We start from the raw sequence: 14015 nt of genomic DNA on the forward strand, positions 1-14015 counted from the left end.
TGTATTTGTGCAGGAGAGAAAAATATATGTCCAATATGGTCTGCAAATAGTATTAATACAATAGAATATTAAAGAAACGAAACGGAACATGATTTTAAGTAAGCATTATCGCCTATTGATTTAAAAATGCATAATTAAATAAATATACAGTGTTCGGAAGCAAAACGTGGACTGTTAATAAATGCTAATTATGTAATTAAAATAGAGAGGTTTTGTGCCACCTGTTAACGGACACTCTGAAGGAAAAGAGACGGAGGGGGGGGTATGCAGAGGTGACCTGAAGAAGATCTAAGAAAGTTCGTGCGTGGAGCAAAGCAAATGGATCCACAGTAAAACAATTCTCTGACGAGAAGATTTTGCCCGTGGACCAGGTCTACAACCGTCGGAACGAGTGTTGGGTTAGGGAATCACAGGAGGAGGAAGTCAAGGAAGTGTTTCGTACAAAATATCCGGCCCAAACAATGGTCATGGGGGTCGTGGCGTGCGACGGCAAGAAGATGCCTCCCTTCTTTTTTAAGGCTGGGGAGAAAATCGTCCAGGAGGCATACTACAAGGTACCGAGGTTCACCATACTGCCATTGTTCAAGGCTACCTATCCAGAGGATAACTATGTGCGGACCCAAGATGGTGCACCCTCACACACATCTGCCAGCCAAATACCAGAAGTTCTGCACCGACAAAATGGCTGATTTTTGGCCCAAGGACACGTGGCCATAATTTTCGCCAGATTTGAACCCGTTGGACTTTGCTGTGTGGGGCACTTTGGAGAGAGAGACTAACCAGACATCTTACCCGAACGTAGACTCCCTGAAGGGTGCCATTGTGAAGGACAAGACATGAGCGAATTTCTTATTTTTTCCCAGATTAACAGTCATTGATGTTTTCATTATATTATTGAAAGATCTTACATAGATTATATATCTCTGCATAACCTTAGAAATCTAAAAAAACAAAAACAATACTGCATTCTTACAATATTCAGAATAATTCAGAATCCAGCGATCCGTATATTACAATATGAAATTATAACCATTAAACTAAAATAACAACAGTTTGAAATATAGATATGCTTTTCATTCAATAATTGTTATGATCATTCTAAAATGATTAAGTCCAGATTAAGCAGTGTTCTAACATCTGCAAGAGTTAGAACACAAAGAAGATAAAGGTAATCTAAAGCAATATACTTTAAGATTGATCATCCATTTTAAGAGATGTTCAAATTCGGAGTTCCGTGTTACAGGATGGACGACGCGGAATGAAAATTCATGGTTATCTTGGTTTAAACTTCGTATGGTGACATCGTACCGTCTTCACAATTTGAAAACACATATGACGCCATAAACAATTTATATATAAAATTGAGCGAATTTTAAATGAGACTCATTTTTTTGGGAACGAACTCGACTGAATTGTTCCTTTGGGAAGATCTATACCGTTTTTTCTTTTGGACCGGTAGAGATCGAGTTTGTTCTATGAACCGATCTAAACGTAATTTTTCTATAAAATCAGTATTGGCCGAACTTTTTTAAAGGGCGGAATTATTTTTGTTTAGCAAAGGTCTCAGACCGGTCTAGGATTTCCAGACTGAAACACAACACTAGTACATACAAATAATGTATTCAGTAGTTGGCAAGATGAAAAGCTGATTTCATTGTTTTTTTCATTTATTATTGTAAGAAGATAATATTTAATTATAAGATCACTAAACCTTCCTATGTTAAATAGAAAATCAACATTAATTAACAGTCCACGTTTTGCTGCCCAACCCTGTAACAAGTAACAATGATGATTTGTAGGGGAATCATAAATATAAGTACGTATTGGGTCGGAGTAGAATTGAGGATCTGCATCAGAAAAAATCTTGTATATGGCATTGCGAGATTCAGAGTGGTATTTGTGTTGGTTTTGAATCATCAATTGTCAGGGTGTCCATTTTTGGTTTCTTTTGATTTACAAAATAAAAGTGCGTATATTTTACAACTTTATATGTTTGTATATATGCGAGACAGTTTAAGAATTATAATTATTAGTCGCCGATTATCATTGTGGATATCTATTAAATAACTATTATTATAAAAAGGGAACTCAAACATTTGAAAAAAAAAAGAGAAATCTTCAGGCCATAAATTACGTCTTAAAGGGAACTCTGCATGATCTAACTATTTGTACAAAATTCCAACTTGTACTTAACATATATATTTACATAATAGGTATAATATACTATGTACCTACTTGGGCTCCTCATTTCCCGGGAAGTATTTTTTTGAAATTTAAGTATTTATTCGTATATTTTTTGAAGAATAAATACATTTTTGGATATTTATTGGACTTCATTTTAATAACTTATGGTCAGCGTTTTTTTTATTTTTAGATCCTTCAGATCTCACTTTTGTCAATTCCGTAATCTTATCCAACCCACAGTAAAAAAAAAGACTTAAATAGTAAGTGATGAAAGAGCTCATTTTTCGTGGAGCTGAGGTTAGTATAATTGTCGAAATATAGAGCCTGACCTGCGTGTTAAAAGTCAACTCGATATGTATATTAAAGGTTGTTCAACCAAACATTGACTCTCGAGCTTCCTCCTGGCCTTCATGACCTATGTCAAAAGGTAATGTGGGGTACTTGTGTTTGAGCAGAATCCCAAGTAGCTCTTCAAGGCCCTCATGATTTTCTTTGCAGCCATAGATAATTCGTGTGGGAGGGATTCATCGATATGGTGGGGTCCTCCTTGATCTTCTTCATGTTGGACAGGAACTCCAGATCCCTCTTTCAATTGTACCCTTCATTTCTTGCTTTCCTGGGGAGGTCTTCTCCAGCATTCTTCAACTTGGTTACATTGAAAACAATGCCCCCAAAGCACTTCGCAATGTCCTTAATCCTCGTGACCTCAACTTTTGCACAAAGGATGGCTCAACCAGAGTGTCAAAAAATAATCACTAAACTTTCCTATATTAGTGTCAAAACTAAAAGTAACTAACAGTCCACGATAGTTAATATTGCTCAGCCTATACATATAATTGTAATAATGAAATGAATCTTACATGATAAAGTATAAGCAATGCAGGATTTGGCATAGATATAAAATACCGAGAAATCCCGGAAAAATGAGAGGGACCCTTCTATTATCTACACATGCAAATAAACAACTCTTAAATCACTACCAATGACATGGATATTACACATGATATATGATTAAGCTTAGTCAGAGTAAACCCTTCATAACCTTCAATCTCTTTTTTTTTTGGTGGTTTTGGATGAGTAAAGATTTGTTTCATAGCGTCATACAGATCCCTTTTAAGGGGAGCTATTTGATCACATCACGTTTTGTCGTCATTTTGGATAAATGTACGAACATTTTAGAGTGTAATAATGCATATATTTACATGACAAATGGCCTTTACATACATAGGATCTAAATATATATATGTTAAATCCACAATAAATGGTAACAAACATTATAATAAAGAGACTAAAAAGCAAATTGAGCCATTTTTGGGAAAGAGTTCGTCCCCTTCGTTTTTTTTTACATAGAATATTATATGGATGTATTTTGTGAGTATGTACTTTGACAAAATATCATCATTAGCGTGGTTTGTTTTTGAACTTTTTTGATATTCGATGACGGCTAGTGCGGAAAATTTGTTATGTGGTAAGAAAATAGCCTATGTAAAAGTTCATTGTTCTACAACAATTTCATTTTTAAGTCGGTCATCTTGGCCAAAGTTTGAAAAAATGCAGAAATTACTTATTTAGTCAATAAATACTCCAATGGAGCATTATTCGTTATTTTCCCAAACATAATTTCGGTAGACATTTTTACCACCTAATAATCATATTTATTAAGTTTTTTTTTTCTAAAGTCACCCTACGGAGCAAAAATAAAAGTTTTGATGATCCACCTATAGCGTGCATCTTTTTAATTTATATTTACAGAAAGAAAGATGAAAATGTCCTTACGTATTACATATTTTTTCTTCATAGGGGATGATGACCTTATAAAATAAAACAGTAAAAATATTCTTTAAAGGTTAGAAAAATGTCTTATCAATGTGATTTTATGCAAAATAATGAGTAATCCTTTATTTTTGTCATTCTATCTTCCTTTAGTGTTGGAATACAAAAGGAAAAAAAGTTGGGATTGTGTTTATATTCTTCAACGAACACTTATTGACAATTTCTATTATACAATTATTCTGATTAATCCTTTGAAGGCCTTACAAATTGCACTTAATAGCGAAGAATATAAAGGTTGAGAGATACAGTGTAGATATGTCATTATGAGTATATATTTTTATTTTGTAAGGTGACGTGATAAACATCTCCAGTTAATTTTTTACATCATAAATACATACAGGAGAATATTTCATAGGCATATTTTACCCAATTATAGGCTATGTATTCATTTTGATGGAATGACATGAAAGTGTACATACAACTTAGTTTAAAACCTTAATTGAATTTATTAGACTTTATTTGGCCACGACATTGCCCCTTTCAAATAAAAACGATCCATGCCTTATTATAAAATATTGAATTTGCGTTTTTAATCGTAATTTTCATCATGGAGCTACGTAGCTAAGTGAACAACGCGCTCTGGAGGATTCATTCTCTTTAGAAGCTTTTGAGGGTACCTAGACTAGTCTAAGAGCTAGTGTTAAGGCTCTTGGACTGATTAGGTTCGCACCCCAGACATTCCTAGAGAAGGAAATTTACAATAAATGCATATGGACTTCAAAGAAGATATCTAGGTCAGATGGAGTAATTGTAATACTATAATGTTTACTTATACTTAATAAGTACTACTCCATCTGATCAATTAAAGGAATATTATAAGAAGAAGATAAAAAAATCAGTACTTTCAAATGATAAGTCAGAATAATTAGTTAACGATAATTTGCCCTTGAAGAATACAAATGTAATATAGACTCAATTTTGAGAAAAATCATTTTATATTGTTTTTGTGTTGACAGGCCACATGTACATAAATGTAATGTTTTATTTTTAGTTGTTGATACAAGAGATTGAGAAATTGAAGATGATGAGAGGGGGATAGAATCGGGCTTCTGTATGTAGTCAAATTTGTCTTTGAGGAAAATGAGATAAATTGCTTTGTTGAACGTATATACATAGAGACAATTTTATTTACATATAAATATATATATATAATTGAGACAAACTATGCAGTAATTGATGATATATCATTTATATTTTGCTAATTGAGAGGAAAGAGAAAGAGAGAGCGAGACAGTTGCGGGATTGCAAATTCCACTACTCCTCATAAATAATGTCCATGAACTATTATTGTCATTTAGTCGTTATATTCATTATATTGCGGTGTATACAAAGATACAGTCAAATCAGAATAAAAAATATATAGGAAAATTCTCCCAAAAAAATCACCATCTATTCCACCAAAAATATTACCCTTATAAAAATCCCATTTTTTAAAGTACCTAAGAATATTGGTCTCCTGCACAATTAATTATTAAATTCGCTTTTTTTTACTTAGGCCAGAAGATTGACCGTTCTTTTTTTCAATTTCCGCAACGGTAGGATTGCCAAGCCCAATGTTATATTGAAGGAACCTTTTATTCCAACCTCATAATTAAATAGACAATTGAGATAAGAAATATAAGGGCCATGCAAATACCAAAAATATGGTTCTAGGACAATTGTCCGAAAATATTTTTGCAGAATGGGTAATTTGCCGAAGGATTATTTCGGACATTTGGCCAAAACATAATATTTAATTAGTTTTATATTAATATATAGGATTGCATATTTTAATTCAATTAAAAAAATTGTATCATAAATTGCCCGATTGTTATTATTCATAAGCAATATATGTCATATATGTAAATTAATTAGTGTTCTTTTACAGAAAATATTTTTTATATTATTATTTAGGGATATTCATTATTGATATATATGAATACAACACAGTAGCATGTAGTTCGAATCTTTTATCGTTTTAGTACTTTAAATAAATTAAATAATAAACAAACATGACAGTGATTCAATCGAATGGACGGAGTGCTAATAATTAATATCCGCAATATATCCGTTATGAATTATCGTTCGACAAGATGGATTATTTATATTTGAAAAGACTCATGGATGGACGAATAAGCATTACTTCAGATCAAGGAAGAGTAGTGATTTAAGATTTTTACTTTGTTATGATCCAGGATGTTTTGGAAGTAGAGGAGGTTGGCTGTGGTGAAGCAACCCACAGGGAGAATTTGTGGAGGCACTCAAAGGTCTGTTCGTATAAGAGCACTAGGAAATGAGAGACGTAAGCGAGGAAAACTGCAAATATCAGTACAGTTGTAATCGAACTACAGGATACTGTGTTGTGTTCATATATATCAATAATGAATATATCTAATTAATAAAGAAATATTTTCTGGAAAAGAACACTGATTAATTTACTTATATGACATATATTGCATATGAACAATAACAATCGGACAATTTATCATACAATATTTTTTAATTGAATAAAAATATGTAAAGTAATATATCGAATAAAAGATTTGTACCTAAGAATAAGTTGCGAATATTTCTGTTATCCAGATTGATTTTGTCTGGATTTGCCTGAATATACGCAGTAAGGTGGATTACATTTCTATCATACGTGTACACGAAAAAAATATTTATAATTTTTGGAGTGGATGAATGGAAAATTCATTGCTTAGAATATTGCATATTATAATCTTCCAACATCAACAATTATCCTCTCAAAATGAAGAGGTTTTGTGATTTAAAATATTTTCTTGTTTGTTGGTGTGAAAATGCCACGATAAATTAAATTTGTGAAGAACATAAATTAAAAACGTCTTGACAAATATATCACTTGTTCGTATCGTCATCGTTATGATAAAAATCTTCGTTAACAAACACATTTTCTCTAATCCCGTCGGACTATATAAATATTTATTCAATAAATAAATAAAAGTCAAACCATTTAGAACCTGATTAATATATTGACGAATATAATAAATCGGCAGATTTTTGACAGTTTTTTAACCTTTTCTAATCAGTTAAAATATGATAATTGTTACACATTGGAGTATCTCATTTTTTTCATTTCATCATTATCACTAATAATGTACAGGTTGTTTTTTTTAAGAACTCGTGGCTGTCATTTTTTTAAAATTCCGTTATCCGATCCGACTTGCAAAGAAAGCGATGAAATAGCTAATTTTTGATGTAGCTGGGTATTGTATAATTGTGAAATACACAAATGTATCCAAGGATAAAAGTCAACTAGATATGCATTTGATTATAAAAATCAAGTGAAGCTTAAATCAAAAATGATTCAATGTGAGATTTTCCGGGAATTTCCCATAGGTGAAAAAGCCTCGAGAAAATCTGGGAGAGAAACCCTACTACAACCTGTGTTTCCCCTCTTACAAAAAATCAACAATATTTTTTTTATTAAAAAAAAAAAAGAACGAGATAAAAACGTTAATTCTTTTAAATCTTGACAACTAATATATTATACAAATTCCATAATTTTTTGGTTCATTTATGGCCATAAAACTAAAAAACTTGTATAAAATCCCAGACAGGATCATTAATACAATTATAGAACGTCTTTACAACAATGAATCTATAGTTTAAAAATTATAGGTTGTCTTCAATTGAGCTAATTCGCTATGGTATGTAGAAAGTTGTACATGGACTAACTAGCTATGTTAGGTCTTTTGTATGAATATACTTATTCCTGGGGTTTAAGGGTTAAATTATGAGAAAATAGAAAATAGACAAAAATTTCGTCAGATTTATCAGTTTTTTTTTTTTTACAAATACTTAATCATTTCGGTCATAAAAAATGGACACTCGCTGTCAAAAAAAAAACACTCGTAATGCAAGTTAATACAGTCTATTCATTTCACATTTTACTTCTTTGTTTACTTTTTCTTCCATTACAAAATGGAAAAACATTCATGTATTTAAGGAGTTTTAAGCAATTAATATTATTAATATTTCTCTATATCCCACAAATCATTGCACAGGCTCATTAGTCCTGCCACGAACAAACTTTTAATGACTTTCACGTGGTGCTCAGTATAAATAAAAACCTACAAATCATACAGAAATAGAAAAAAGTATGAGCTCAAACTTTAATCTTCACTTCATTTTATCACATTATTATGTCAGTTAAGAATTACTTAAATTTATATATAAACCATGAAATAATTTGAAAATAGGTATTTTTGTAGATGTTTTAGGGCCATGAAACACTTTATCCAAAATCTTTAAACCCCCAAAAAAGCAATAATAATATTGAAAAGAGAAAAAAATGTAAATAATATTATTTTTAGACTGGTACTATTAAGGAAATAATTGTAGAGTTGAGTAGATTGTTACGAAAAAACTACCTTTCAAAAAAACGGTTGTTGCATGTGCTTTTTCTTTTTTATTGTTATTATTTAATAGGTCGTCGTTGCGTTAACTTCTTCTTCTGAAGTAAGCATTATCACCTATCTTTGGTATTTATTATTATTTGTTTACCCAAGTACAACTATATTTCAATTGGTTATTCAATTATGAATGAAATGCAATTTGAAGGTGAACTCACACCTAAAACACAACAAAATAACACATAAAAATAAAAGTTTATCAAACAAAGATCGGGAAACAAAAGAGTGCATGTTCCATGTATTAACATAATATTCAAAATAAATTAAAAGTTTAAAAGTGTTTTATTCACTTTTTTTAAGGATACATCGATATAATAAGTAATTTGAGATTATTGTTCTCTACAAAAACATGGAATACATATTATATACATTCTTCTTCTGCTCCGAAATACAATCCGAGCATGTCTTGAAATATCCTTTAAGAAGATCAAAATGAATAGAAAATGAAATGATTAGCGAATATATTATGTAAAGGATTACAAATAACTACATATTACTATGAGTTATTACATAGATATGTAGTTTAACATCAACTCTTATGAGGTGGGGAAGATGAGTCTATATATAAATAATAAAGAAACTTACTGTAGCGTAAAGAAAAGTACGGGGAGTTACAGCATACAATACAACACATGGCCTTTGCATACGGAAAACATAAAAATATTTGAGGAAATTAAATGCGTAATAGTTTTAAAACGGAAGGAAAAAATAATTAAGAAGCTACAATGTAGGTTCATATTTTAATTAAATAATAAAGAATTACACTGTATAACTCTCTACCTACCAAATGAACAAAAAAGTAATGTATTTTATTAGTTACTTTAATATTTATTTCACCCTGATTTTAAAAGGAAGGCTGTATTCAAAATTTAATTGCGGCAATATGTTAAACAATAAACCTACTGCACATGGGACATAGTGATGATGTCCCACACATGTGTTGTTCAGTATACCAGTACAATAGTGGGTACTTATGAGGTAAACGGTACAAAACTAAACTAATATTAGAATGGCGCTTGTAGCTCCACTACGACAAAGGAAACTAGTCTTCTGATGACCTAGCCTAGGGTTGTCCAACCTTTCAATATAATGGGCCGCATTGTCCCTTGAAATAGTTTGATAGGACACAAAACCTATTAAATTGAATTCCATGAAAAATGGCTTCATAAAATAAAACTATTGAATATACATTTATTTCAAATTTATGCCCAATCTGATTTTTCAAGGACAATCTGTGGCGGACTTGTTTTTTTTAAATCGCTGCATAACTTGATCAAAACCCTGATAAAAAAGAATGTTTGGCAAACGGCCAGGGGTCGGACATCCCTTTCTGACACCTCCCTCCCCGTAAAATAAGCGAGAATATATTGTTTTAAATAAAAAAGTTTATCAAATATCTTAGCTAGCTACCTCGCCTAACAAAAAATCCTGCGGGCGGCGTGCCCGCAGTAAATGCATGAAAGTTTTGATTACCTATATATATATATTTTTTTTTTTAAATTAAAAAATGTACCAAAATACAGAAAATAGTACGAAAATATTGCCATTATGTCAACACTATCTCTCGCCAAATCCATAAAACAATTAATAAAACGCCTCTAGTTTAGTTGGGGTAGATTCCTTGTTAGCGTGAAATATCCCTCCCCCAACAAAATATGTTGCTTTATTTCCTTTGCAAAATTCACCTTGTTAATTCCAGGGTGAATTCAGGGAAGAAGTTTTGTTAGTTATAGTTTCAGGGGTATCTGCAGGGGGCTCGAGGAGCTGTAGCCCCCCTACCCACAAAAGCAAATTAATTTTTTTTGTGTCAACTGTAGATTTTTGAATTGTTATTCCTAAAAATAAATTAAATTTTTAAAATTTTCTGTGGACTGCTGTAGATTTTTGAGAATAGCTGTGGATTTTTGATTAAAAAAAAAAAAGAAGAATTTAATATTTGAAATTTAATTATTGGATTGATTTCAGAATAACCTCAAAAGCCAAACCCTTGGCAAAATATAATCCTGTTGACGCTCCTGAGTCATGTCACCTAAACACATTAGATGGACATAAAAGTTTCGTGTGAACACAACTACTTTGTATATATATAGGGCACTTGGTCATCGTATGGTCCCTTGATTTATAGTTTTGTCTGTACACAATAGCCCAAAATCAGATAGTAATTGGCTAATTCTTCTCAAATATTAATTACTTAATAGTATGATATTTTTCACAGCTGACCTAATTTATGTTTTACCAATCCCAGGATCAGAATACTGATATCGAGCAAAATAAGTAGAAAATATGTGTGTGTCAATAAAATTAATAGAAGTTGCTGATGTTTTTGAGGTATCATTTTGATCTCTGAGGATTTAAAAAAAATATAGAACCCTCAAAAAGAGAAGGAGAAAAGCTCTAACATTATTTAGCAATGATCCAATTATATTGAGTTGTTAAATTATTCTATATTTTAATATTGAGAATGGCACATAGCTTAACAAAATTAACTAATTCGAGTTCAACCTAGCCAGCTTTAGGCCACCAATAGGGGCATAACTAGTAAAAGATCAACAGCTGAATCTTAAAAATACATAGGAGTAGGATAGGAGATTTTTCTATTATGATTTATATCATTTTTTTTATGTTACTCTTAATCCAAAGAAAGACTGTAACATACAATATATTTTAAGAGGAGGAGAAATTAAATTTCTATTAATAAAATAATTTATTAAGTAGTACCCATAAAACGTACTGATGATAAAATTAACAAGGAAAAGTGGGTAAAGTGTGTTCATCAAGGGTTCTTCCCTATCTATGATGTACTTTAACTAGTGACATAGCACGTCCTTACTTGTTTTGTATCACGCAACCGCTCCTCCAAAAAGAAACAAAAAAATGCCCGAAATTATTTGGTAGTTAGCGAAATAAGTCACTCATACCAACTGCCATTTATATCTTAAGCACTCCCAGACTATCACTCTCATATTATTTCATCACCATCTTTAAAATGAATTACATATTGTTAAATTCCAAATAGTACTGTATTTTAATATTGCTTTGTGATACTTTATTAAAATAGTAGTAATACATTAATATTTGTGTATGATACCCAAAATTTCATGATGGAAATAATAAAATACCCAATACATATATATTATATAAACGACGAGGGATCAATAGGAAATTATTTTCCTGTTCTTCTAGAAATAAGTATAGAATAACTTTTTACTTTGTTTATTTATCAAAAAAGAATAAATTATGAAATAGCCATGACGTATCAATGGAACGGAGGAAATGGACAACTGGGTATGTTTGTGTTAGTGGGATAATAATTTTTGGGTGGATAAAATAAATTTTGACAAAATATTTGACCTTTAAAAAAACAAAACATTGATCTGATTAAACTTTTTTTAAAGAAAACTCTCTGATGACATATTTTTAGATTTCAATTTTGGGACAAATATAACAAATTAATTACCCAAATATTAATAAATGTGCATAATTGTGACTCTTCCGTCTCTTACACTTATGACTTCAACATAAAACGAATATGATGATTACACAGAATATTGAGAGCAAGTGTCAAATATTTCATTTAGCATGTAGTAAGGGTAATTAATCTTGTTATTGCAGTTAGTTATTAAATTGACGAATACATGCATTGTTGCACATCTTACCCCAAAATAATCATGCTAATAATTGGATCATTCGCCTTAAAAAACAATATTAAAATTTGCATTTTTGAGTGTTTGTTTTTGCATATAACACGATACTAAACGTGAAGTTTTATAAGTACCTCTATATTCCCTAGAGCAGTTTTATGTTGTTCAACATACTAAGAAAACCAGGGGATGAGTTCTTGGATTTTCTTTATCCCTTATATTAAAGGATGAGCTCATTGTACTTTTTGAGTATTCAAGGTGCGTAATGGGGAATCCCTTTTCTTGGTTTCTGTAAATACAAGAAAGAAATGAGAAAGGAAGCAGGGTTGGAAAAGGGGAATATTTTGTTATGTACAATGTATATATAAAAAAAACTATGACTAATACGAAAAAGGGAGGGATTTTTTTCTCTTTTTTCCAAGGATTCTTCTAGAGTTGATGATGATGCTCTGATGTTTTCATGTAACTGTAAGAATCATGACGTTGAAATTCAGAATGATAATACTGCTACTACTACTACTACTAAAAGAGAAAGCCATTTTTTTTTTAAATGAAACTTTTTATTTATAAAATATATAATTGATCAAAACTTTTTCCATTTTCCCCCCTTCCCCATATTCTTTCTTTCATTAAATTCAAATCCATTGTAACTTTTTAACGAACACATATTTTCATTTTTTGAAAAGACAAACTTATGACTCTAATAAATAATATATCTTTGTATTTCAATTCCAGAATGCCTGGTCCTAGCGGCTCAGAAGGACCTCGAAGTGTGCCAGGACGAGCAACCTCCGTCCGCAAGCGCTGCTGTGACGTACATTGTAATAGTTTATGGTCCGTTTGGTACGGGATCCTCGTCGTTATATTCCAATCCTTTATTCTCTATAAATGTGTCACTCGATTCCTTATCTATGTGGCTCTACCCTGGCCTGAAAAGGAGCAGCCCTATCTGGAATTGAATTTGTATGTGGGCCTTGTTGGGGCTGGAGTGGTCCTTTTGCCCTTTTACTTTATCTCCTTTATGTTTAAAATTGGGAATCTGGCAAATGATGGCTATAAGTTGGGAATGGAGCTCTCATCCTGTGCTATGGATCCTCCATCTATTCTGAGTCGATCCAATGGGGTCATACGTAATGTATGGCATCACGGAGGACCCACTTCTGCCTTTATTCATCTCGTCTCTGCCTTTTGCTTTGTACTGCCCAAGATTTTCATTGAGGGAAAGCTGATTCATGTTGGATTCCTTGCAAAAGGTAAGAAATTAATTTCTTTGAACGAATGTGTTTCATTTAGAGATATACTGATAAGCAATGTCCGCAATTAATCGGCCGATTATTCATTCATTTCCTAGTACATACTATGTTATAAGGTTATAACGGGCCCAGTATATGACAGTCATACTTACACATTCTAAAATCTCAATCACAACACTACCCAAGCCTTACACAGTCTCTCAGTTAGTCACTTCCTAGCTGTTGCAAGAGTAGGATGCAACAAAAATCCTTGGAGTTGCATTTTTTTTTTAAATAAATCTTTTTTTAAATTATACATTGAATTTATTTCTATAATATAAGCTATAATTTTCCTCCTCCCTATGTATTATGAATAAGTTATAAGGATCTAAAGATGAGTGCCGTTTTTCAGCATGAAAATGGAAATATCTCGAGTTCAGAACAAGATACAGAATCAATAAAAATACTTTTTAATATGAAAAAGTTTTTTACATAAGTTTTATTAATTCTACTTTTAATTGGGGGATTGTTTTAAGGGTAAAAAATGACTCTGAACGGTAATAGTCCTGAATTATTATAATTCAAAATATTTCAGAATTCAGATGACTGAGAGAAATAATGAGTTCCATTTTGGATTCTGCGCTCATACACTTGAATTACAGAACTAAAATAAAATAACGTAGTAATTGTTCTTCGCGAGCTTATTATAT

The 14015-nt window shown here is 31.4% G+C and overlaps 1 protein-coding gene across 2 annotated transcripts in view; it reads left to right on the forward strand.

Moving 5' to 3' along the window:
- tinc (transmembrane protein tincar) overlaps positions 1 to 14015 on the forward strand; it is a 113033-nt gene that overhangs the window by 44412 nt on the left and 54606 nt on the right. For both annotated transcript variants that reach the window (XM_040728026.2, XM_040728027.2), the window contains exon 2: positions 12809 to 13326. In XM_040728026.2, coding sequence (XP_040583960.1) covers positions 12810 to 13326 — 517 coding nt within the window. In that variant the 5' untranslated portion in view covers position 12809. The remainder of the gene's footprint in view (positions 1 to 12808; positions 13327 to 14015) is intronic.

Source organism: Lepeophtheirus salmonis, chromosome 2, assembly GCF_016086655.4.
Source record: "Lepeophtheirus salmonis chromosome 2, UVic_Lsal_1.4, whole genome shotgun sequence".
In the NCBI taxonomy this organism is placed as follows: domain Eukaryota; kingdom Metazoa; phylum Arthropoda; class Copepoda; order Siphonostomatoida; family Caligidae; genus Lepeophtheirus; species Lepeophtheirus salmonis.